The following is a 27,249-nucleotide window of genomic DNA, read 5'->3' on the forward strand; positions in this document are numbered from 1 at the left end:
ACTTCCAACCAGCCCAGGAGTGGCGCTGGCTATCAGCTCCTTCCTCCTTAGCCCCAGGGTTGCCCTTGCAGGGAGGATGGGAATGTAGCATTCATCGGCTCTGCCTGACATTTACTCTAGCGCCACCTACTGCTGAGCTCCCTGCCTTCCACTCTACCAGTCTTAATAAGCTCCAACCACCCCGGTGGCTCATTTGCTTTGATGAGTTTTTCTTTCTTTCTTCAGTTCAATGCACATTTTCCTGGCCTTGCAATGACCCTGCACAGACAGGATTCCTCACAGAAATCCTGAACAACGCCAGCTGTCTACCAACCATCTTACGTCATGGAGTGACATGGTTCCCCCCCCACACACACCCTTAGTGAATCGTTCCTTTTCTTGTTTTCTGTATGCCGTTTCCATGCCACATTAAGAATAAGCCCCCCCCCCCGACAGGTGTGCTTCACAGTGATTACCGCACTCCTTGCGTGTGTTCTGGCTTCCTGGCATCACCAGAGGCATAATCACTTCCTATTGCCTGTCTCCTCTTGCTGCTTGGTGGGGACAAATGCAAGTACACGCTGGGTGAGATGTTGCTCAGAAACATTTTGTCGTTGAACATGACAGAATGCGAGGGCTGGAGGAGGTTTTTTGGATGGAAGTCTGAACCATTTTTAAAAGCCAGCTTGCTTGTTTTGTGGGGAGGGGGGGTTGTCACTGAATTTAAGCTGCTTTTCCACTTCGGCGTCAACAAGAAGGAAATAGTAGAGTCATTCATTTAGAATAGGAATATCATGGAGCCAAATGCAGCCTTTCTATCAGAACTCTCACCAGGACACACACCCTCCCAGGCCACACCTTCCTTCTCATGGCCACACCCCTCCCATGCCACACCTTCCCCCTCTAAGCCACACCCCCTCACAGGCCACACCGTCCCTCTCCAGGCCACACCCCTCCCAGGCCACACCTATCCTCTTTAAGCCACACCCATCCCAAGCCACACCTTCATAGCTGCCAAGTTATCCCTTTTTTAAGGGATTTTCCCTTATGCTGAATAGGCTTCCTCGCGAGAAAAGGGAAAACTTGGCAGCTATGCACACCTTCCCTCTCCATGCCACACCCTTCTCTTGCCCATTGGGTGTTTTTGCCTGGTAGGGATGTGTCTGATAATGCCTCTGGCTTCCCTGGATGGAGTGGAGTATGTGAGAAACTACCCTCCTACTGTACAAAGGTAGATTTTGCACCTGTTGCTCTGCCCACTTTTGTTTCTGGCCCTGCCTGCCCCAGACAGTTGCTCAGAAAGGAGTGGGGCTCTCAGTCTGAAAAGGGTCTCTCAGCCTGGGTTAGGGCTTCCAAAACAGCCAGTGATTTCTCTCTCTTAAGTGTCTGCCTCATTGTGAAATCTCCTTTCATTACATGCGGCTGAATTTCTCTTTGACACAAGGTGAGCCAGGCATCAAAATTTAATTCCCCAATGAGAGCGCAATGAATCTAAACCTCCTTCCATCTCATCTCTCCCAAGTAGCCTCGTCTGATATATTGCCTTCGTGGGTGATCTAATGGACTCCCTCTTTTGTTACAACGATAGCAAAGCCATGATCAAAAGTTCTGCTCTGAGAAGAACGGAAGGGTTTCTGCAATTCTCCCTTGCAGATCATGACAATTCTAGGAAACCGTTTCCCGGGTTCTTTTTCTAGATATAAGCCACTAATGCATTTGTCACAATGACAGGCTTTACAGATGTTGAGAAGTCATCTTTTGTTAGGCTGATGGCTTGCTAGTAGACCAGGACAATCAACTGATGTTTACTCAACCAATGGGAAATAGCTAGATGGGGAACCTGTAGCACTTCAGATGTTGCTGGACTACAAATCCCATAATTCCTGGTGCTTGGCCATGCTGGCTGAAACTGATGGGAATTGGAGTCCAGCAATGTTAGTAAATCCACAGGTTCCCCATCCCTAGTTGAGAATATAAAGGTAAAGGGTCCCCTGACCTTTAGGTCCAGTCGTGACCGACTCTGGGGTTGGGGCGCTCATCTCGCTCTATTGCCCAAGGGAGCCGGTGTACAGCTTCCAGGTCATGTGGCCAGCATGAATAAGCCGCTTCTGGCGAGAATATAACACCTATCGAATTTGGGGAACAGGATGTTCTCCAGCTAGGGTGAGGGGGCAGAGAAACAGCCATTCATTTCTCCCAAGACTGTTGTGAGCAAAGCAGTGTCATTGTTCCCTGGTGGTCTTGTGCCCATTTTCAAAACAGAACCGCTTTTTTGATTATATGGGGGGGGGGGATAATATAATAGCAATAATAAATGGCCACCCTGTGCTTCAGGAAGATTACAAAAGATTAAAAATCGTACAGTAAGGTGCACCGATTAAAATATTATTATTATTATTTCTTTGTTATTATTTATTACATTGATATGTCGCCTTTTTCTCTCAGGAACTCATGGTTGTGTACATGGTTTTTCTCCTTCCCATATCTTCCTCACAACAACCCTGCGAGGTAGGTTAGGCTGAGTGATTGTAAGTAGCCCAAGGTCATCCTGTGAGGTTCATGGCTGAGTGGGGATTCAAACCCCTAGCCTACCTCAAAGGATAAAAAGAGGGTGGATGACTACTAGGTACCTCACTTTGAGCTTGTTGCAGGAAAGGTGAGATATAACTGGATAGAACATTATTTTTTATTTTATTTTTATTTATCTGTTTGTTGGGTACCTCAGATAACTCATTTATTTTTCCAATCAGAAACACCACTCAGTTTCTCCTGTTTTATTTTCGTTGACTAGATGTTTCCTACACATTGACTGAATTTTCTCTCATTGCCTACAACATGCTTAATTTGTTTGGGATCTGGCAGAGGGGAGACGTGGTTCTTCCACCTACTTGCGTCCCATTTGTCACGGCTAATGTCTCAGATGGCTGGAAAGATTCATCCTTTTTTTTCACTCTTTTATTTTGCCAAGACGCTTCCCAAGATGTCAACACTGCAGTGACAGGTTTTTCTCATGAAAACATAACAGATGAACGCTGCAGGCTGCAGGGAAGGGGACAGCAAAGAAGAGGAAAAGATGAGCTTGAAAAAAAGTGTGATGATCAGGAGCCCTGGGTCGGATTATCGCTCCCTCCTGATCCAGCAGCTGGCTGCCTGCACTTGCGAAATTGAAGAGTCTGTGTTCCTAATTCATCATGAAATGTTTCATGGAAGAGAAAATTTGTGCCTGATCATCAGAACCCCTTTATCCTCCACTTCAGGGTGACTGGGGTAGGGCAGGGCGGATGACATACCTGCTCAATTCTCACAAATAAAAAATAGGGGAGAAATTCAATTTGGTTTGCCTTGCCAGAATTAACCCATGAACCAAAATTTGCATTACCTGATATAGACTTCCCAGAACAATGCATGAACCAAAACGTAGCTATCCTTCGAAATTCTCACTTCTCCAGTCAAATACCGGGAACAAAAGATATGTATACTGTGCATTTAAATGCACACATTTCCTTAAAATAACATACTGTACAGGAATGCATTATATTGAGGGAAATTGCTTGCAGTCATGTGTATATATTAGAAGAAATGGCCGATTTGCCATTCCCTACTCGCAAATGCATTACGCTCACAGTTTGCATGTGTGAAAAACACCTAGAGGTCCTAGTAGACCACAAACTTTACATGAGACAACAGTGTGAGGCGGCAGCAGGGGGCAAGGGAGCTCAGGCAATTCTAGGCTCTTTTAACAGAAGTATAGTGTCCAGATGAAGGGAAGTCGAGTCCACATAACACCGGTCCTGAAAGACCTACATTGGCTCCCAGTACGTTTCCGAGCACAATTCAAAGTGTTGGTGTTGACCTTTAAAGCCCTAAACGGCCTCGGTCCGGTATACCTGAAGGAGCGACTCCACCCCCATCGTTCTGCCCGGACACTGAGGTCCAGCTCCGAGGGCCTTCTGGCGGTTCCCTCACTACGAGAAGCCAAGTTACAGGGAACCAGGCAGAGGGCCTTCTCGGTAGCGGCACCCACCCTGTGGAATGCCCTCCCACCAGAGGTCAAAGAGAACAACAATTACCAGACCTTTAGAAGGCATCTCAAGGCAGCCCTGTTTAGGGAAGCTTTTAATGTTTGATGGGTTTCTGTATTTTAATGTTTGATGGATTTCTGTATTTTAGAAATTCTGTTTTGTTGGAAGCCGCCCAGAGTGGCTGGGGGAACCCGGCCAGATGGGCGGGGTATAAATAATAAATTATTATTATTATTATTATTATTATTATTATTATTATTATTATTATTATTATTTAAGTAATCTCTCTATCCTGCCTTTGTCAGACTCTAGCTGGAGTTCTGTGTCCAGTTCTGGGCACCACAATTTAAGAAGGATATTGACAGGATGGAGTGTGCTGTGTGTTCTTCTGAGCTTCTGGTTGGCTAATGTGGAAACAGGAGGATGGTCTTAGCCACCAAGGCTGTTCTTAGATTATTAAAATGGACAAATTCATGGAAGAAAAGTCTGGCTACTAAGCCATGATGGCTACATGCAGGTTTCTTGTGGGCTTCCTGAGGTGCCATCTTCTCAAGTTGATTGAGGGGGCCCGGCGTGACGTCCTGACGTCATGCACGTGATGTCGCCAAGAGCCGGGGCACTCTGAACATTGAGGGGGACTGACCCACTCAAGAAAAACATGGAGGGTGGAAGCAAAACTGCTGGGCGAAACCCTCTTTTCCTACATGTCTGTTGAGATTGCAAACTAGGATTGTATGTGTATAAAAGAACAAACTGCCCTGAGAGCTTAGTCTAAAAGGTGGGATATAAACGCAGCCTCTGGCGCTCTCTCAACCAGAGATGATGAAACTCATAATTACAGGGCACCAAATAATATTCCAGTGCACTCTGCATGTTATGAAGAGCAATCTGAACACCGCTGTCAGAAGCGGCATGCCTCTCAATGCCAGTTGCTGGGAATCACAAGGGGGGAGAGTGCTGTCATGCTTGGGTCATGTTTGTGGGCTCCCAGAGGCCATGGTGAGAACAGGATGCAGACTAGATGGGCCTTTGGCCTGATCCTCTTACATTCTTAGGTAGGGCTACGACTGTAGCCTTAGCAAAAAGCATATTTTCATGGTTTGAGCTGCAGATTTGTATGTTTGTTCTTCTGTTATCATTCATATATTCTTGGATGTAATGTTTTTGAAACCTTTTCCGTCCTCGCCTGCTTATTATGTGGAACGCCTTCCCATCAGATGTCAAGGAGATGAGTAACTCTATAACCTTTAGAAGACATCTGAAGGCAGCCCTGTGTCAGGAAGTTTTTAACATTCAATGTTTTGTTATGTTTCTGTATATGTTGGAAGCCACCCAGAGTGGCTGGGGCAAGCCAGTCAGATGGGTGGAGTACAAAGAATAAAAATTATTATTATTATTATTATTATTATGGTATTACTGTGGCACTATGGCTAAAGTTAATTTAGAAGTATTTAATGCAATCCGAACGCCTGCTCTCTCACACACACAAAAACCCCACAATTGAGTCCAGTGGATTGCAGCCTTTGCATTAGTATTTTTAGTCCATTGTTACTCCATAGCAGCTCTTACTTGGCTTCCCCATTCAGAGGTAACTGAGAAGAGGGAGAGGCAAGGTGACAGGGAGGTTGGTGTGGTGCAGACACAGCAGCGGAACCAATCCAACCCTTCTGATGCAGCATGCGCTACCATCTCCCTCCCCTCCATCTCGAGTAACCAGAGGTGATCTCTGCTTTGGGAAACCGAGTAAGCAGTACCACTCCACCTGCCCTCTGCCCTGCCCTGCTGGCTGCTACTGTTGTTTGCATTAAGTTAAAGTAACTTTAGGATGGGGTGGAGACAGGGGCGTAGGAAAGGAGGAGCGATGGGGGCGCTCGGCCCCGGGCAGCGCGATCCCGAGGGCGCGCCATGGCGGCTGCCCCCCCCACCCGTGCTGGGCGTCCCGCCCCCAGAACGTGCGCCACGCCCCTACGAGTGGCATGCCACGCCCCCCAGAATGCGTGCCAGCCCCACCCCCGCCCCTGGTGCTGGAGCATGAAGCTCCGCCAGTGGGTGGAGAGACAGTTCCTCCATTCCTCTGAAAGAAACAAGCCAAGCCTTGCGCAGAGCTGTGAGAAATAAAAATAAATAAATAAATAATTTCCTTCCATTTGCCATGTCACCTATTACAATTCACCCCCTCCTTTGAGTGTTTTAAAGGCATTATCCCAAAGTCAATAGTGTTTGCATTATTCAGATAGACTCGCTTTGGGCTGCCAAGAAGGTTAAAGTGACAAAGCTTAGGAATAATCTCTCTCTATTCTTCATGCATGCTCTCCTCCCATCATCCTCCATTAAACAGGGCTTTGTAAGATCAATAACACAAAGATATTGCCTGTTTAAAAGCAATATATTTGGCCTGCTTGTTCCCCCTATACACACAGAGGGGGGGGAGAGGGTTAGGAAAAAGGGAAATAATTTGAGATGTTTTATTTGAACAGGAATGATATCCAATCAGAAGGGGAGCACCAGGCAGAGTGGGGGTGCTCTAATATCTTGCAGGCTGCTTGTGGGATACTTGTGGGCTGCTGCTATTTGCCAGGAAGAGGAGGGCCCCCAAAATGGGTGCTCCTGCCAATAATACCCTCCAACTCCCAGTAAGAAAAATCCAGGATCAGGAGCGGCGCGGCACCGGAATTCACTTCCGGTGACGGCGCTGCCCAATTTCCGGTGCCCAGACATGGGCAGAGTGGCACCCAACATCGGTTCTGCGCATGTCCAGACATGCGCAGATGGAGCCTCCCTGGCAGGTACGAAATCCGGGGGATTTACGGGATTTTTCTCTATTCGGGATAACAGCAGGAAACGGGTTTAGATACAGGGGTTTCCCGCAAAAAATGGGAGACTTGGCAGCTGTGCTGCAAATGTCTTTGCACTGTGCAAACCCTTCCCCACCACCTAACGTCTCTCGGTAAAAATATCAACCCACTTGCCAGCAAGCGAATGCTGTGGCTCCACCCCTTCTAGAGAGCTGCTTCTGTGTGCAGTTGACTTCTTTCCATCCTCGGATGATCTCTGTTTTTTTTGTCTTGTTGAATTTCATTGGGGAAGAACCCCATTTTAGTAGCAAGAATGTGCTCTGTGGGGAAAAGGACCCTGGCATATCCCATGAAAGGTGGTAGGTAGGACGTTTTCAGCCTGAGATTAGGGAGAGATGTTTCTGGTTATTTTTGGACAATGTCAATTTCAGGTGTGTTCACTCAGAAGCCCATTTCACCCTAGTAGTGTTTGCAATAAACAAACGAGTTTGTGCAAAACCGTATTTAAGCTGTACTCATTTTGTACTAAAATATGCATTTCTGTACATATGTTGTCCAAAATACACTTTTGCATGCCAAGAGCAGCATTGTGAACATTGAAGGAGTGTGAAACCTTAGGGCTGATGGCCCTGCAATCCATGAATTGGTCTGGTCAATGCAAGTTAGGTTGCTTAAAAATTCAAGCTGAACAAAATTCTCCCCCTTCCATACAAGCAGGGCTGCCTGTTGCTGCTCAGTAGAGGAATCTGTCAGCTCCAGTTCCTCTTTGTTCTTATTTTTCCAATCTCAGTTTCAATTCTACATGTCTCTACACTCATTTGCATTAAAAAAAAGGCACCATGAGAAAACTGTACAGTTAGGAGTAGAACCACCACAACAAAATTCCCCATGCACAGGGTGGTAGGATGTATAGAGAGCCAGTGTGGTGTAGTGGTTAAGAGCAGTGGACTCATAATCTGGTGAACTGGGTTCTCTTCCCCGCTCCTCCACATGCAGCTGTTGGGTGACCTTGGGCTAGTCACACTTCTCTGAAGTCTCTCAGCCTCACTCACTTCACAGAGTGTTTGTTGTAGGGGAGGAAGGGAAGGGAGAATGTTAGCCGCTTTGAGAATCCTTAAGGGGAGTGAAAGGCGGGGTATCAAGTCCAAACCTCTCCTCCTCCTCCTCCTCCTCCTCCTCCTCCTCCTCCTCCTCCTCTTCTTCTTCTTTGATGTGGTCAATGGTGTCGAATGCCACCAAGAGACCACAGGGACCCAACAGATTTTAGAAAGGATCATGATGCAAAAACAGAAAGAAGGTTAACTGCATGGTGACGCTTGCAGGGTGGGGTCCTTGCCGTTATTTCTCATGGTCCTTTTGTTTTACGAATGCATATTTACAGGAACAAAACTTCCTCAAAAATGGGACGAAAGGGAGCAAATGCCCAAGAAGCAACTGAAAACAAACTCACTGTATTTCATAAGGTTATTGAAAGAGTTGTACAGAATTACAGCAACAAAATTTAAGTTTAATCTAAAGAAATAATCATGGTTGTGACTTGTTGTTGTTGCTGTTGTTGTTGTTGTTGTTGTTGTTGTTGTTGTTGTTGTTGTTGTTACTATAGCACCATACACCCTGAATTCATGTTAGTCAAGAGCAGGAATGGGCAAATCCATCAATTCTAATTTCTTATTTTTCCAGCCTCAAGTTCAGTTTTCCACATTTCCATGTCAATTTGCGATTTTATTTTATTTTTAAAAGTTGTCATGGAAATTCATCAGTATTATAACATCTTTTCCCCCCAAGCAATTTCCCTAATGTTTGCAGTATTCAAGTTATTTTCACCAATATATGCATTTTAATGCACATTTTACCTTAGTACAGTGTAAATGCAGTCATTTACTGTATGCATTGCTGGAGTGGAATGAGCTACAGTGGTACCTCTACTTACAAATTTAATGCGTTCCGAACGCACATTCGTAAGCCGAAAAAAATGTAAGTCGAATCCCATAGGAATGGGAAGCAACCCTATCTAAAAATTCGTAAGTAGAAAAAATCCTATCTAAACAGCATCCAAGATGACGGACGGAGCTCCATTCGTAAGTAGAAACATTCGTAAATCGAGTCATTCATAAGTAGAGGTACCACTGTACTTTAAAATCCAGGGAAGTGCGAATTTAGAACGGTAGTATAGACATTCTTTTACCTTGGCCAGATTTAATGTGTTGCCCTCTGCACTGTTGCTAGGTAGATATGAGGGTAAACCATATGAGTCACGTGTTTGCCCATGTGGCTCATCGGAAGTGGGAACAAATTTGCATGTATTGCTGCATTGCAGTCTCTACGAGGATCTACACTGGACCTTTATCGCCCCAGCCTTACAAAAGCTTAAAAATGAACCAGAATCCCAACGTTTGAGAGCCTTGGTAGAAGATAAGGTCCCTGAAATTACGATCAATGTTGCCAAATTCTGCGTAGCTGCTATTAGATGCAGGAAACAAGAGCTTCCCAATGCCAATACGCAGGCGAATGCGAATATTTAGTTTTATTTATGTCCTTTACAGTGTTGCCATGGCCTAATTTGTATTGAAATTGTCCTCTGTTTATCCCTGTGTTATCCTTCTTTGATCAGTTGTATGAGTCGTTTTGGTCTGTGACCGTTTAATAAAATTTGATTTGATTTGATTTGAAGAGTAGTTGTGCTTCAGTTTGCATATTATTTTGGAAAGTGGAAATTGGGATGGCTACATTTCAGCACACATACTGTTTCAGGAAGCGCAAAGAACGAAAGTGCATCGCAGTCTTTCCTCATCCTTAGCCAAGGATAACAGGTCTCATCCCTCATCCCTCACATTGCCCTGAAAATTAATCCCCCTCCTAATTCCTTTTCCTGGGGAGGGGGGGGGGAGGTGACACTGATCAGCACCCGTGTAGTTTACACATTTCATAAAATCCAGAAAGCTAGTTGACAAATTCCCATGGGCCTGACTAGACTTGGAGATACAGAGGGGGCATTGCTCATTTTGCAGCCTTCCCTGTCCCTGAGCAGCTGTTGACATCTTCACAAAATCACTGGGCAACAAAGCGGAAGCTGTTAAAAATCCATTACATAACACCAGCCTGGTTGTTTTTTCCCAAACCTGCAAAGTGCCCAAGAATCTGAACGATGTAAGAAAAAGGGGGAACAATGTGTAAAACCTTAAAACCTTTGGAAGGGTGTTCAACAGTAAATGTAAGAAAGGGCCCTGCTGGATCCGGCCAGTGGCCCATCGAGTCCAGCATCCTGTTCTCACAGTGGCCAACCAGGTGTCTATGGGAAGCCTACAAACAGGACCCGAATCCCTGCATTGTAGCCTTATGAGAAAGGGACGAAAGCTTCTCCCTACGAACTTATTACATATAATTTCATACGCCTCTACCGTAAATCCTCTTACCTTTTCTCCAAAAGGTAACAAGGTCACCTAGCCAACCATTGGTCTTCCTGAGCATCAGTCCACAAGCTTCCAAAAGTCAACAGTGGCAGGGAGTCCACCTGAAGCAAGGAAAAGCGCAAGGTTTGGGGGAATGGTTTGGAAGCAATGCAAGAGGCACGACAAGCCCAAAGAGGAGAATCACCGCTGCAGTAAATAAGTAGACAGCGTACACAGCATGATTTGTCACTGGTTCATGAGCCTGAATGCAATGCTTGGTGGTAGCGCAGCCACAATCCATCCACCCCGCCTCGGAGGAAGACCTGCTATGATCTCTAATGTGGCACACTTTATCACTGCTGTGCTGTCAGTTTATCATTTTAATATCCGCTCCTTCCTCCCTTCTTTCCCTCCCTACACCTCCTTTTCTTCCTAACCTCTGGTATGCAGTCAGCATAAGAATCCAGCAATGAGGCATGTCTTGGGATAAGCAGCTAGGGATGGGCAGATCTGTCCATTTTGGTTTATCTCATTTTGCCATTCTGCCATTCTTAAATTCAGTTTGCCACATTTCCACATCAGTTTCCTGTTTAAAAAAAAAACGCATGAAAATTCACCAGCATTTTAGTGCAGGTTTCACTTGATATATGCATTTTTGCCTGACACATTTTTGCAAAGCAGCTTCCACTTATGCAATGCATTTTAATGTTCGTTTCACCAACAGCAACATGTATATCTTAAAGGGAAGGTAAGCAGAGTGGTTATATGCATAGCGTCCAACCATTGTTCACATTCACCAGGGCTCAAGGAGAATGTGCACATCATCTGTTCATGATTGAAGGATTTTTTCACATTTCCCAGGCAATGAACATAGCTGCCAAGTTTTCCCTTTTCTCGCGAGGAATCCTATTCAGCATAAGGGAATTTCCCTTTTAAAAAGGGAGAACTTGGCAGCTATGGCAATGAACATAATCTCCAACAGGTCTTTTATATCATAAACCAAGCATACAAGCATTTGGGGTAGTCCACCCCCCATTCTATTTTTATTAGCCTGGCTTCATCGACTTATTTTTTAAAAGCAATCACTCCCTCCAGGAATATGTCACTGCAAAAAAAAGGGGGAGAGGAAGACCTCCTGCATTTCCTCAGATATGGCTTCTTCCCGCCACTCTCACCCATTTTGTGTCATAGCTCCTTTTTAATATACCAGAATGCAAAAACACCTCCACCTCTACTGGTGATGGCACCTTAATGATCTACAGTTCTCCCAGGTAATGAGTAAAAATGCATCTCATCAGTATCAACGGGCAAAATATGGTCTATGACTGTTTCGGCTCCCTGATTCATAATGAATGAATTATACACCCACACTCCTCAAGGGCAACAGAGAATAATATTGTGTTGACTGTGTGTTTGAAACAAAATATTTAGGTTATGTCCAAAAAAAATAAAGTGCTCTTCTAAGTGCAGTTTCACCTTGGCTCCTAGGTTTGATTGCTTTTCCTGTTTATGTAACACACACACACACACCACCGCCTCATTCCCTGTCTCCTAACATACGGTGAGAAATGTTAAAACAATGCTTGGGAAGGGGAAATAGTAGTAGTGGTGGCAGTAATGTGACTTCTGCAAACCTTGAGGTTTTCTCAAGCTTCCTCATGCCTTCATCTGGTGCGTGGATGGTGCTGTTTTGACTATAAGACGATTCACAGGTGGAGAATCTGTTTCTTTCTTGGATATCTACAGCTGGACTGGGGAGCTGGTGGCCCTTCAGATGTCGTTGTACTCCGACGCCCAGTCAGCATGGATCAGTAGTTAGTGGGTGATTTGTAGTCTAGCAACATCTGGACCACCTGAAAACAATAAGGGATGCTGCTACGTGTGTGTGTGTGTGTGTGTGTGTGTGTGTGTGTGTGTGTGTGTAGAATCTGAAGATCTCAGTGCTAAAAAACGTAAAGACCAACAACAAACCAACATATTGCTTAGCTGGAGAATTGCATTGCAAAATTCAGAGAAATGCGCATTTCTAAGGATGTTGTTGTTGTTTAGTCGTTTAGTCGTGTCCGACTCTTCGTGACCCCATGGACCATAGCACTAAGGATAGCTGCATTTTGATGGGCAAATTGGGTGATCAAAATGCAAACAAAATCAAATGTCTCCTCTGTCCCTTGGAAGGGATTCTGCCCTGTGTCTCCCCCAGGTTGTTGGGGTTTTGTTCTTTTTCATGATTCCTCCCCTTCCGCATATCAGATGCTACAGGTATGCCCAGCTGAAGTTCAGGAGGCGAAGGCCTCCTTGGAAAGGCGGTTAACATGGAATAATGTAAAAGTGGCTCTTTAAACCATGTGCTTGGTGGAAACAAAAGAGAGGGGGACCCAGCACTGAGAGACAACAAATTCTATCCCATAACCACTGCCAGGAAAGAAGAGACAATGTTTGCATTGTTCCTGTGACTCAAAGGTTGTTTTTTGTTTTATACACACACACACACACACACACACACACACACACACACCATGGAACTCAAGTAGGCGCCAACTTGGATGACTATAAAAATGATTGGACCAATTCATGAAGCACCTACTAGCCCTGATGCACACATTCTTCCTCCACTGTTGGAGGCCGTATGCTTCTGAATCCCAGTGTTGTGGAAACTTCCACTATCCCAGAGAACAACACGGTAAGAGCCTTGATGTGACAAGAAAGGAAATTCCGACTAAGCCTTAGGAAGAACTTTCTGATAGGAAGATTGGTTCAACGGTGGAACGGACTGCCTTGGAAGGTAGAAGGCTCTCCTTCATTGGAGGTTTCTAAACAGAGGTTGGACGGCCATCTGTCAGGGATTCTTTAGCTGTGATTCCTGCTTTGTAGGGGGTTGGATGAGTTAACCCTTTGGGTCCCTTCCAACTCTACAATTCTATGATTCTATGACTTTTGGCAAAGAACACTGGCTGTTGCGGAGTCCACTTGGGTGGAGTCCAATGAACAAAGACATAAGGCAACTTTGTATTGGTGATAATTTTTTTTTACAATCAAAAACATGCTCAGTCTGTTTATCACATACACAGCAAAAAGATTGGCAGGAAATGGGGCATGGTTGCGCAACTTGCTTATCAGCATCAGAACATTCCAACAGACCATGTTCTGCTCCTCCTGATATCCAAGGCTATATTTTTTCCACGACACCAGTTTGCTGCAGGAGAGGAGGGCACTCTTGTGCTCATGTATGGTTTATGGACTTCCCACAGGCATCTGGCTGGCCACTGTGAGAACGGGATGCTGGACTAGATGGGCCACTGGCCTGATCCAGCAGCGCTCTTCTTATGTTCTCTTGCCCCCCTTTTCAGGTGCCTCGTGTATCTGATGCCATTGTGATGTCAGGTGATTGACAGATGGCCCTGCCCACCTGTCAAAATGGGCTCTGATAAGAATCTGGCCCATGGAGCCCAAAAGTCATAGGGATGATGACTTTTTTACAACCTCATTTCCCTGTATCATAATTGGATGAGCTTTCATTAAAGATTAGATAAAATCTTACTTTCAAAGAGATTTGATTAAAAAAAGACCTCACACACAAAATTTTATTTATCAGTTTTTTGACCATTTTTGAAGTCACTGTAAGCAGATATAAAATTGAACCCAAGCTTTAGAGTCACATATATACAACATTATATAGGATCATCAAAGACACAAGGAAGCTTTTTTTAGCTGCAGTAACAGTATAGACACCGCTAGAGGACGATGTTTTGCTACCTCTCCTGTAGGTTCTTTTCCCAGCATGCCCGGCTGGGGTCTGCTGGCTGAGTTTTGAGGTCCCAAAAAGGGGCTTTTACCTTGTGCAGGTGTGACATTTGTCTACCCTATGTTGCTAAGAACACTCCCCATTGTGGAATGTGGTGTTGTGTCCAAATTTGATACGAAATATATATAGAATTGTTAATACAATTTTATGAAATGGTAAAACAGCATACAAAAAAATTAGAAACGGCTTGTGCATAACCTTTTTTAATATTTCAATGGAATATACCTCATTTTGGTCATTACTAGGCAAAAGTTCATCCATTTGTGCTACAGGAAATAATTTTTGAGGGGGGAAAAATGAAAAAGTCATCATCACCCTATTCTCCACCCATGTTCTATAAGCAAAGCATATGCTCTACCACTGAAATATGGTCCTGCCTCTCAGGAGTGGAACTTTCACATCCCTGCTTCATCCCCTACAATTCATAAGCCACTACGATGTCTTCCAATCCATTTTTACCCTCACTAGCCTCCCCAAAGCATCTGCTTCTTTGCTATGTTCAGGAGCACCTAGTGAACTATTTCCCCCACCCCTGTGGCCTTACTGGGTGGGGTGGGGTGGAGTGGAGGGAAGTTCCTATTCAGGCATATCTCACTCAGGTAAGAAAGTTCTGCTAGCTCCTCCTGTGAGAGGGGGAAGTTGTCCACAGCTTGGTGCTGAGTTTCTAATAATGGTAAGGGAAGGAAGGGAATGGAAGGAGGGCTTGGAGCCGAAGGACAGATCAGTGTGCTTCTCCAAGACTCTTATGACAGAACAAGGCAGAGTAGGTTTGAAGCCACCCACATTCAATGCATATTTCATTTGTCTTGTAAAAAAAAATGAAGAAGGGAGGGGGAAAACACCCGAAGGTATATAAAAGGAGCCGGTGAAAGAAGCCCCTATGGCATTTCCAGGGTTGTGTAAAATATGATTCAGAGCTATAATTAAGTATAACAAAGAGATGTACTATCTGCAGCTAAGGGAAGTTACATAATGAGAGACACTGGGGCCTGTTTTATTTGTGGCCTTTTCCATTTATAACATGAAAAATACATGACATGACATCCGAAGTCCAAAAGTCATGGACAATGCTGCCATCAAGCTAGACTCAACATCCTGAGCTTTCATTTATTCAGGAAAGACAGAACAAGGCAGACATTTTGAATGATATCAGGCCTGCTCCGCATATTACATTTTATAGAAGTACACCCAAAGGCCAAACTACACAATTACTTGAAGTTGTGTGTTTTCTTCCTGTGGCATAAAAAAAAAACTGAAAAGAAGCCTTGTAGGCTTCCTGCTGTCACTCCCACCCTAAAACTTGGAAGCAGATGTTAATCCTTGCAAGTAAGAAAGATACCTTTATTCAGGCAAGTAATGCTCAGCAGCAGACACAGGGCTCAGAGGGTCATGGTTCAGGAGCTCATCAGGAGGCCAAGATGTTCAGAACTGGACCAAAGCAATGAAGATGTCCCAACAAGTTTCCACACCCCACCCACCAAGCTATTTAAAGACAAGGTATGGCGCACTTACTCACCAAACGTACTTGTCTTGTGGAAATATCAGGATCGCAAATGTGCACTTTATTGAGGTTTGTGGGTCTGCTCCCATCTGCAAAGGTAGCACCTGGTTCTAGGTGAAAATGTTGTTCTCTGAATGGAAGAGAGAAGCATGTGTGTAGACAGTCGCCTAACATACAAAGGTAAAAAAATTGTTTGTTGCTCCACCCACCTCTGCCTCTGGACCTCCTTGCCACTTGAATGTGACCCTGAGAGGGTTGTCCAGAAGACTGAGAAAGCTTCCCCACCCTTGGCTTCATGATTTTAACATTTGCCATTATCACTTATGACTTACCATTCACCATTTCTCCTGGTTGCTGGTAGATCGCTATAAGAACATATGGAGCATTTAAAACTCTTTATTTTTGTCATCTTCAGTGATGTCTGGCTTGAACGTTTTGTTTATCTGAGGAGAGAAAGTTAAGACACTCTTCAAGCTCCACATCATCTTCTAGCCCCACCCCAGACAAAATGTGCTACCTGACCTTCATGGCAAACCCACTTCTATCTACAAAAACCCTGATGAGATAGGTTCACTCACAGCGCAGCCATGTAGATTGGAAAATCATGTTCCCATTTTATACAAGGGGAAACTGAGGATTTGCTCACCTCATATAATCCCATGCCTGGGCCAGAGATTCCAATTCAGTAGAACAGATTGCATTCTTAATACACCACAGTTAGTCACTTCTCTGGCAGTTTGTACAGCCTGTTCCCTTTCCCATGTTACGATTTTCCATTTAGGACAAGCAACTTCCATGAAAGCAGGTGATGTCTCATGTGTTGCCTGCTCAGTATTCGTTCAGGCACCGAGCAAATAATTTTTTTAAATAAAATAAAAATAATAATAATCCAAAGCTTTGAAATCGATTTTGTGGTTTTGGTGCGCGCACACACATCATGGAAAGCATGAGGCATCACTGCAGTTCAAGGACACAGTTCAGCCAGGCAAAAGCTCTTGAGGGGGACACAAAGCAGGACTTGTGATTGGCTGAGAGAGGGGGTGTGGCCTAGGGGCCAGTTATAGAAGGCTGGCAGGCTATCAAAAGGTAAACTTTTGATCAAGGGAATATTCTGAGCTTGCTAAAGTATTATTATTCTTTTCATTGCAAGTTTATTTTTCCCACAGCACCATCTCCAACTTCGTCCACCGAAAAGAGCAGCCATGTTTTTCACACTGCAGACAGCTCCTTCTCACCAAGAGAAGTGTTAGCTGGCCAGTTTGTGACAACAAAAAAGATCACCTGCCGTTTGAGGAACGCCTGCCATTTGAGTGGGATCCAGATGCAAACATTTCAAGAGGCCTGTTTAATCATGCACTTTCCACGCAGGCGGTGAAATATTGATCTGAGGCCGCTTCGTAGCATCAAGGAAGAGACGTTTTCACAGAGCTCTCTGCCGATCTGTTACTGTTGTACATGTCTATCAGAAAACACCCTGTGATTCTTCGAGCGGCACATTGGGGAAGCAGAAATAGAGATGGTAGATGTGCAAAGTACTTTCCTGCAGTTGTCATAAAAACACAACTTTTGTCAAGAGGAAAGGAAATGAGAAACCATGCAGGGAGTTTTATATATATATAAAAGATATCCCTGTTGCTAAAAACCAAGACTCAATCATTCCAACAGCCATGTCCCATGAATTGGCAGGAGAAGCCATCAACAGAGGCCCCTAGCAGCCTTCAGGAAGTCCTCACATCCCTCTGTGCCTTCTTAATTACAACCAGATCTGTATGTGTCTCAGTCCTGCCCTTGTAGAATGCAGGACAGAAAGAAGAGGGGGAAGAAACCAAAATTACAGTAGCTGGCTCTGCCTGTCGTTTATTATGGCGCCACCTGCTGTTCGGCCTCCATGCGTTCTACCCTACCAGTCCCCGTGGGTACCAGACACCACTGCTCCACACAACCCCCTCCCATTAAAAATAAGCCAATAAGCACAGGCACTTGAACCGTGGAGGGTTGCCCTTTGGGGTATATGGGATGGTGTCCAACCAACCTCAGCCAACCCCCACCTGTCTGCCTTCCTTACAAGCAGCTCAGGGGATAGCACTGTCAGTCATTCTCCATCTCACTCTTGCCCTTGCAGATCTTAGCAGTAAGGCAGAAGGATGGGGGTAGTAGTAGTAGTAATAATAATAATAATAATAATAATAATAATAATAATAATAATAATAACCGCCCGATTTTCGGTGCCCATACATGGGTAGCGTGGCACCGGAAGTCGCTTCTACGCATGTCCGGTGACGTCCGGTGTGTGCTACCCATGTATGGGCACCGGAAATCGGGCGCCGCCAGGACCCAAAATGGAGCCTCCCTGGCGGGTAGGAAATCCGGAGGATTTATGGGATTTTTTTCAATCTGGGCTGCCAGCAGGAAATGGTTTAAAATACAGGGGTTTCCCGCGAAAAACGGGAGACTTGGCAGCTATGGTTATTCCCCCAGCCCTACCAGATGCCAGGGACTAAATCTGGGGCTTCCGGCATACAAGATAGATGCTTTACTTCCGAGATCCAGCCCTTTCTCATCTTAAATAATGAATGCATTTACCGTTTTCTTTTCTAACTGCCGTATTTTTCCATGTGCTGCGCCACTGCTGATCCCGCATTTTTCAGCGGGAGACTTGCATAGCTGCCAAGTCTCTCGTATTCCCCGGGAAACCCCTGTTTTTCCAGCTGTTCCCAGCCGGAAAAAAATGGAATTTTTTTGTTTTTTCCCGGTTTATTCTGGCGCGGCAGCCATTTTGGAACTGGGCGGAGCATGCTCAGAAGCGACTTTTGATGCTGCTCTGCCCAGTTCCATAATGGGCTGCAGCGCGACTTCTGGTGTGGCGGCTATTTTCGAACTGGGCACAGCAGCATCAAAAGTCACTTCTGAGCATGCTCCGCCCAGTTCCAAAATGGCAGCAGTGCTACTTCCGGTCTGCTACGTCCAGTCCAATCCCTTATTTTTCAGGCAAGAACTTGGCAGGTACGGAGATTTGGCAGCTATGGGAATAACCGTGCCTGAAACCTTGGAGAGCTGCTGCCAGTCAGTACTGAGACAGTACCGAGCAAGCTAGACCAGTGGTCTAACTCAGCATAAGGCAGTTTCTTATGTTCCTAAGATTCCTTTGGAGCCTGGTGCAATGTTTGGACAAAGAAAGGGGGAGAGGATCTGGGCTGTTCCCTTTTGAACATTACAAATTGGAGCTTGCTGGGCAGCACAATCCGATGTGTGTCTACTAGTAGAGAGATCCACTGTACAGAAGATTGGCACCCTTGCTGTCCATGGGAGACTTTGCCATCTGCAGTGAATACGGTCTCTAGAATTTAAAAATCTCAATGTATTTTTTGAAAAGATTTTTTTTTTAAGCTTGCTTCTTTGAGAGAGAGGGGGGGGACCTCAACAGAAATAAACAGGCTCAACCACTTTTGTGAAGCAACAGAAGACCTTGGCAACTACTTGATTACCTAGCAACTCTCATAGAGCAAAATAGCCTCCAGGGTGGAGGTGGGGAGAATCTGCATGGTTTCAGGGCTTGAAAACACTGAAGCAAGAATTCTTCAGAAACGATTGTTTTGTTTTGATTCTCACCGGTGCTGGGCATCATCTGGCAATGCAAGCATACATCAAGAAAGATCTCACTTGCAGTTTCCTTTCCCTGTTTGCTAGTAATGGTGATGCACTGGCAATGGCATCATAATCAATCAGTTTGATTGACGGGTTGTTGTTTTTTTAAAAAAGCCCGCCACCGGGTTCTGCTGGTTTCTCTTTAAGGTTTCCAGACTCAAAAGAGAGCAGGGCAATTAAAGGCACAGAAGTCCTGTCCACTATTGAGTCTGGCAACCTTAGTTAGGGTTTCCTTGATGTCACTGGCTTTGAGTTCCACGAACTGTGCTAATGGATGGCACCTCGACTAGGGTAGCCAAGTGTCCTAATTTACAAGGAATAGCCCGCTACTTAGAGCCACTGTCTGGTCCAAATCTGGTTTAAAGATTTTAAAAAACCGCAAGAGATGCCCCTCAATGATTAGAAGCTGAATTGCAGATCTGAGCAAAAGCAAGTGGTTCACCTGCTCACAGTCTCCCCAACTATGGTGTGATCGGTTTAATTAGAACCACAATGCCAATAGTTGTTTTTAAATCTGCACTTCTGCATATATACTTAGCCCCGTTCCAGACGCAACTGCCACCAGCCCGTCAGCACAGCCAATGGTCAAGGAATTATGGGAGTTGTAGTCCAGCAATATCTGGAGGGTCACATGTTCCCCATCCCTTTTTTTTTTTTTAAATATTTTTATTAATTTTCCAATTAAAACCAATTATATCACATTCAATATTTCAAATTATACACATATATATATCAATCAGACCGAATGTTATGCCAAATCATCTAAAGAATTTTTTATTTGGGTTCCCATGCTTCAAGAAATTGGGAATTCCTCGCAACTGTCCACTGCCGTCTTTTTTCTAAAGTTCAAATCGTCCTTCAAGTTCATAATAATCCAGATCTTCCCCTTACAGTCACATAGATGTTTTCCACTTTCACGATTGTTTCCCAGCTGCTGATATAAATATCAAACAAAGTCTCACAGATGTTCTTTCTCCTGTGTGAGTTAATCAGTCCAGCCTCCCCATAAATCTTCTTAATGGAGCTCCTGTTGCGTTGAAGCAATTCGAAGTAGCGCCATCTTAAAAAGCTCAAATCACTTTCGCTTTTCTCTCATAGCCATGAAGATTTACGATCATTATAGAATTTACAGCTTTTCCAGGCAGGAGACCCAAACATCAAACCATAGACTCTTGGTAAATTAATGGATCTCCTTGCCCTATAGCTGAACTTAGCTTCAGGTCGCTGCTCCAATTTAAAGTGCGTCACAGCTCATAAATCCTCCGAACGCATTCAGAACTCCTTCCGTCCGACTAGGGGGGGGCTTTTCTCATCGGCAACTCCACATCTTTAAAAAAATATGCTCAGTAACAACAGTTATAAGGTTCAACTCACACAGTCTTTTGCTTCTCTTTCACTCCAAACAAGCCAGGACATCGCGTCCGGGAAGGTACGAGGCAACAATATGAAGAAAAAAAATAAAATAAAAACTCACTCCCCTTATCGCTCCGTCCCCATCAATCCTTCTTCCAGATGCAGTACAATCTTTGACTCCTCTCACTCGGCAGCATAAATTTCTCAGCAGTAAACAGCGCTTCTTTCCCTCCTTCTGAAGTATGTCCATAGATTTAAGCCTAATTATCTTCTTTAACCATGGAAATCCCCGCCATGCAGATTAGCGTCCGGGAGTCCTGGCCCTTGTAAGTGCTCAGCCCAAGCTCCCCCCACTCCAAAAACAGTCGGAGTGGGTCTGGGGGCATCGCGGGCCAGCGGCCCCTCTCCGTAACCCCCGGAGAGGGTAGGGGGTTGCCATTTACTCCCCTAGCAACCGCCAAATTCCTTACAAAGGTCAGAGAGATGGAAAACAGGTCCGCCATTCCTGCAGGCGGAAACCGGAACCACATGTTCCCCATCCCTGGCGTAGACAGTACTGAGCTGGATGGACCAATGGTCTGACTCTGTATAAGGAAATTTCCTACGATCCAGTATTTGTCCCCTTGGACTATACTGATTGGTAGTGACTACAAGGTTCAGACTGGGGACATTCCCAAGCGTATTTGGAAGTGCCGGGGATTGAACCTGGGACCTTCTGCATACAAAGCAGATGCTCTTCCGCTGTGCTACAGCTTTATATTGTGTTGAATCCATTGCATTCCCAGGACTTAGGTTTATCAAGCTTCTGGAGTATTTTAAGAAGAAAGGTGCGTTCCCACTAATAAATCAAAGTGTAAGAGAAGATGGGGCATGCAATTCAACGTTTATTGGATGCATGCACTGTCAGGGCAGAGATGAAGATGTATCTGATTTTGCATTTGCATCGTTTGATTGCTTTGTGACACTACGCCACTCCTATGCATCCAAGTTATCTCCATAATCGGGGGGGGGGGGTGTGTATTTTCCTCACTGTAAAAGCTGCCAGCTGTATTAAGAGGGCTATAACGTCTCTGAAACACTTTTCTTTCCCTAGTCCAGCCAGCATAACGAGGCCATATTTCAGGACTTCACATTTTCTCGATGCCTTCATGATGGTTGGAAATCTCAATTTATATGGATGATCTCCCACTTCCACCCACCCCTTATGGTGAAAGTCTCCAAAGTAAGATATTAAACTCCAATGTTAGCACTTTCTTTCGCGAGTTTGTGCACAAGGATTGATTGAGATTTTGACAGATAGGCTACAATGCTCAACGTTGCTCCGAGGAAAGAAATGTGATTTCGAGATGGGCAGCAAAGGGGAGCTAAAGGAAGCTGACAGCACTTCTCCTGCATTAAGAATGTAAGAACAGACCTCCTGGATCAGGCCAGGGGCCCATCTAGTCCAGCATCCTTTTCTCCCCTCGGCCAACCAGATGCCTATGGGGAAATCCCAAGCAAGACCTGAGATCAACAGTGCTCTGCCCAGCTGTGATTCCCTGCAACTTGTATTCAGAGGTGTGTAGCATTCCCCCTTCAAGGTTAGTAGCCATTGATAGCCTCTCCTCCATTAATTTGCCCAGTTCTCTTTTGAAGTCACCCATGTTGGTGGTAACAACAACAACAACAACAATTTATTTATACCCTGCCCATCTGGCTGGGTTTCCCTAGCCACTCTGGGCGGCTTCCAACAGACCTATTAAAATACAATAATTTATTAAACATTAAAAGCTTCCCTAAACAGGGCTGCCTTCAGATGTCCTCTAAAGGTCTGGTAGTTGTTTTTCTCTTTGACATCTGGTGGGAGGGCGTTCCACAGGGCGGGTGCCACTACCAAGAAGGCCCTCTGCCTGGTTCCCTGTAACTTGGCTTCTCGCAGAGAGGGAATCGCCAGTAGGCCCTCGGCACTGGACCTCAGTGGTTGTCAGGCTTCAGGGAATCTGGTCGCTCCCACGGTGAGCAGCTAAGAAGCAGATAACAAGAAGAGCTCTTACCAAGTCCTTTATTCAGTATTCACAGAGAGAGGCTTTGAAAAGGGCCTATCCATTCCAGTAAAGTCCCACCCCCTCCATCTATTGCATGTCATCCCTGCACCGGCTGATCTGTGCTTTCTGCCTCTGAGCTTTCTGCTCTACTGCTCTCAATGCACGCCGGGTCCTAGGAGAAGGGGGTCGTTGAATGCTTTCTAATGATAACGTGTCAGCCAGTTGCTCTGGCTTTGCTGCTCCCCCCCTTCCATTATCTCCTAGCTTTCCCCCCTCTTCTGTCTCAGAGTCATGACCTTCTGCAAACCACCATTGTAAATCTATACTGCCTTCCTCTTCTCGGGAAGGTTCAGGGGAAGGAGTGGGGGGGTGTAGAGTACTTTAATGCTCTACGTCTCTTTTCTGAATTAAGGTCTATATTGGGGAGGGACCCCAACGCCGTGGGGAATGCACATGTCTTAAATGCAGAAGGTCTTAGGTTCAATCCCTGCCATCTCTAGGAATTGCACGAAGGGGAGTGGAAGAAAGTTCCTTTGCTCAAGCGTAAATCCTTGCACTAATGGAACAAGTTGCTTAATGCTACATTGGATGCAACCCAAGAATTCTGTCTTTGCATGGGCAGGGGTGAAGCCAGGCTTCTCACAAACTGCTACCCCCCAGATGCATTTGGATTTCAACTCCTTATCAGCCTCGGCCAACATGACATGATCAGGGTTGATGGAAGTTGCAGTGAAACAACATTCAGAAGGCATAATGTGGGTAGGGGAGGTTGGTTTCATCCCATAACCAGGTACAGAAATAAAGACAAGATGGGTCTGCTATGAGTAGGACCAGCATTTATTTGTACCCCAAAATGTCTGGGGCACTGTATAAAGAAAGTGCCAGGAGGGTTGCTTGGAGTCTGCTAGGCCCAAAGGAGGAGGTGGCACATTTTCCCATCTGCAATCACTGGTGCTGGAGGCAGGGAACCAAGTGAGTACAGTCATACCTCGGTTTAAGTACGCTTCGGTTTGAGTACTTTCAGTTTAAGTACTCCATGGACCCGTCTGGAACGGATTAATCCACTTTCCATTACTTTCAATGGGAAAGTTCACTTCAGGTTAAGTACGGACTTCCAGAACCAGTTACAGTGGTACCTCGACTTACGAACGACTCGACAACCGAATTTTTCGACTTACGAATGGGGCAAATTTCTCGACATCTGAACGGAAACCACGGCAGTTTTAGATAGAGTTTTTTCGACTTACGAATTTTTAGATGGGGTTGCTTCGACTTACAAATTTTTCCGTTTCCAATGCATTCCTATGGGAAATCGCGTTTCCAATGGTGCTTTTCGACTTACGAATTTTTCGAGCTACGAAGGTGCCTTTGGAACGGATTAAATTCGTAAGTCGAGGCACCACTGTACACTCATACTTCAGGTTAATTACGCTTCAGGTTGAGTACTCCGCGGACCCATCTGGAATGGATTCATCCACTTTCCATTACATTCAATGGGAAAGTTCGCTTCAGGTTAAGTACAGACTTCCGGAACCAATTGTGTACTTAAACCGAGGTACCACTGTATTCGTTTCCCAGGCAGATTCAGAATTCTACACCGTTCACGCTTCTATATACTTTCATTCCAGTTTGTGTACATTTCATGTATCTTCACTTGTGTTGATACAATATTAAAGGGACCCCTGACCATTAGGTCCAGTCATGACCGACTCTGGGGTTGCGTGCTCATCTCGCATTATTGGCTGAGGGAGCCGGCGTATAGCTTCCAGGTCATGTGGCCAGCATGACAAAGCCGCTTTTGGCAAACCAGAGCAGCACATGGAAACGCCGTTTACATTCCCGCTGTAGCGGTTCCTATTTATCTACTTGCATTTTGACGTGCTTTCGAACTGCTAGGTTGGCAGGAGCTGTGACCAAGCAACGGGAGCTCACCCCGTCACAGGGAATCGAACCGCCAACCTTCTGATCAGCAAGCCCTAGGCTCAGTGGTTTAACCACAGCGCCACCGCTGTTTTTTTGCCAGATTTTGTGCTACTCAATTCTTTATTAAAGTTCTACCCCGTCCTTCCACCCAGAGGAGCCCAGGCAAACCACCAAACAGCCAAAAACAAAACAAGACAGAAGTGTTGTTGTTGTTGTTGTTGTTGTTGTTGTTGTTGTTGTTGTTATTATTATTATTATTATTATTATTATTATTATTATTATTATAAAATATTTAAAAATCAATCAAATATCCTCCTGGCTAAATAATTTCACGGTTGCCGGGAACAATATCTTTCATCCCTGAAATACTGGGGTTGTGCATTAAAATTCTGCTGAAATGTTAATAATGAAGGAGACAGATGCACCTTACCAGGGAGGGCATTCCATAAATGGGGAACCAATACTACTACTACTACTACTACTACTACTACTACTACTACTACTGTTATTATTTGTACCCCACCCATCTGACAGTGTTGCCCCAGCCACCCAGGGTGGATCAGCTGGAACCAGCAATAAAGCCTCCTATGGTCTGATGTGGTTGAACCTGGGGGAGATGCTCTTTTAGGTAACTGGGCACTAAGCAGTTTATGGCTTTGTGCACTAGCATTAACACCTTGGATTGGGGGCTTATGTTTTTGCTATTTATTTTGTGTTTGTGTTTTTGAGGCTTTTTCGATTAATTTGTTTTTGTGACTGTGTGGAGCCGAGTTCAGCTACTGATTGATTGTGTGACTGCGGAAATGGATAGAAGCCCCCCATCCAAACAGTGACTATCATCAGTGCAGGTAAGGAGGGGGAAATAATTTTAATTTTTATCATCTACAATACTGTCTTATTTATTTTATAGTGCAGTGCATTGATTATTGCTTTCATTTTATGGATCAATGGTCTCATTGGGTAGTAAAATTCACGTGAAATTGCTTTTAGGGGTTGTTTTTAAAAGTCTGGAACGGATTAATTCATTTTGCATTACTTTCTATGGGAAAGTGCACCTTGGTTTTGGAACGCTTTGGTTTTGGAATGGACTTCTGGAACGGATTAAGTTTGAGAACCAAGGTACCACTCTACCAGTTGCTGGAAACCACAGCCGGGGAGAGAGCTCTTGTGCTCAGGTCCTGCTTGCAGGCTTTCCACGGGCATCTCATACCCCACAAGTGTCCTGGAAAGACCAAGAAATGCTGTTTTTTCCTGCAAGACTTCGTCCCCAAATAAGTGTGTTTTGGGGGCTCCATTGTGCAGACAGGTCATATGACTAGTGCAGGAGCATGGATGGGAAGACACGTGTTCTGGTTTGGGGGCTCAATATGTTGGAGGGTATGGCATCTTGGATGGCCACAGTGAGAACTGGATGCTGGACTAGATGTCAGGATGTTCTACACACGAGTAGAACCTTGGCAGAGACACATGTCCGACTGACATGTTCCCTCCCTCCTGGCCGATCGTTCGGGAGCTTCAAAAGCATTCCTTAGCCTGAACATCACAGCGACTGATGCCAGAAGACATCAGCACACTTGGGATCCACAGAGGTTTGCGCAGTTGCGTAACAGAACTCAGGAACTCAGCATCTTGGCTAACCTACTTTATTTACATATAAACACACATGGAGCACTGCAACATGGCTCCCTCTCTCTCTAGCATCAGACAGCAAAGAGAAAGAACAAAGGACAATAGTCCCACTTCACAGAACACAGTAAGACAAACATCCTGCCTATGTCACTTCCCATTCCTGTGGAATGTAAACACATAAACAGTCATGTGATAGACAACAAACCCATGACACACGGGGAATAAATCTCCAACACTAGATGGGCCATTGGCCTGATCCAGCAGGCTCTTCTTATGTTCTCAATTAGGCCCTTGGGTCTCCACCTTCCCCTGGACCTTTCAAGGATGGAAGATTAACTGTATTACTCCTCCTTGTTTTTAGTTTCATTACTCTCGGGCAAATGAATTAGCTTCCAGTTCACTTGCTTCTGCTTACACACCAGACTGCATGCAAAGGATGCCAGTTTCATTTCACTGCCTGGTTTTGTGTGTGCGGTAGGCACAAAAACAAGTGCCTTAGTGTAGTGCTACCTCCCTAAAGCTCAGAGAAAAGGAGAGGGAGGGTGTAGTTATTTCTCCTAGTGCTTTAACAAGTGAGAAGAGCCTTAAGAAGAGATTTAACTAGCTTCAAAGACATTTCCAGGAGATATTGGCTGAAGGATTCACTTGTATCTCACGTCTAGATCTGGTAAGAAGATCTGTCATCAGCTCTCCTGCTTTACAGTACTGTGTGGCACTGAAGGGCCCTATCGATTCGTTTTGTTAATCTTATATTTAAGGCACAGGCTTGCTTGAGTAGCTACATCAATGGAGTCAAACAAGACCAGGCTCTTGAGTTATGTGCTATTGTATGTCCTAAGTAAAGCGTATACAATTTATAGGTTTTCCCAAAACAAAATATCATAGCAGACACTGCAGCTGGACAGCCCGGACTTGTGTCAATAGACAGCTATTTGTCACCTGCCAGGAACTGAGAAGATCACCAGATGAGACGCGTCCTCAGGGTGAAAGCAGCTGATGGTTTGATCCAAAGCGCCAGTCCCAGAGATGTGCCAAAACATGTCTGGAGCATAAAATGCCCACTCAAGAAGTAGGTGAAGACTCCAAAACAAAACAACAACAACAAAAAAGCTTTCAGAATGGCCAACGATATGACAGTACTTGGCTTCAGCAGCAGAGATGAATTCTGGGATGTGAAATAGTAGCCA

The 27,249-nt window shown here is 45.0% G+C and overlaps 1 protein-coding gene and 1 long non-coding RNA gene across 4 annotated transcripts in view; both read right to left on the reverse strand.

Annotated features, from left to right (window-relative positions):
* Positions 1–10,899, reverse strand: part of LOC132593212 (uncharacterized) — a 33,385-nt gene extending 22,486 nt beyond the window's left edge. The window contains exons 1-2 of the long non-coding RNA XR_009558573.1: positions 10,623–10,899; positions 10,210–10,307 (exon numbers count right to left, since the gene is read on the reverse strand). This is a non-coding gene — a long non-coding RNA (uncharacterized LOC132593212). The remainder of the gene's footprint in view (positions 1–10,209; positions 10,308–10,622) is intronic.
* A 1,775-nt stretch (positions 10,900–12,674) lies between these two features.
* The window catches only part of SNX29 (sorting nexin 29), a 266,797-nt gene continuing 252,222 nt past the window's right edge, over positions 12,675–27,249 (reverse strand). Inside the window, exons 20-22 of one of the 3 annotated variants that reach the window (XR_009558571.1) lie at positions 16,770–17,028; positions 15,821–15,931; positions 12,675–15,618 (exon numbers count right to left, since the gene is read on the reverse strand). Coding sequence is in view for 1 of the 3 variants with exons in the window: in XM_060282867.1 (XP_060138850.1) it covers positions 22,440–22,488 (49 nt within the window). In the remaining 2 variants the exon portion in view is untranslated. Of the gene's footprint in view, positions 15,619–15,820; positions 15,932–16,769; positions 17,029–22,227; positions 22,489–27,249 lie in introns of those variants that run through there. The other 2 variants (XR_009558572.1, XM_060282867.1) reach the window with 2 other exon arrangements.

Source organism: Zootoca vivipara, chromosome 14 (genome assembly GCF_963506605.1).
Source record: "Zootoca vivipara chromosome 14, rZooViv1.1, whole genome shotgun sequence".
Lineage (NCBI taxonomy): Eukaryota > Metazoa > Chordata > Lepidosauria > Squamata > Lacertidae > Zootoca > Zootoca vivipara.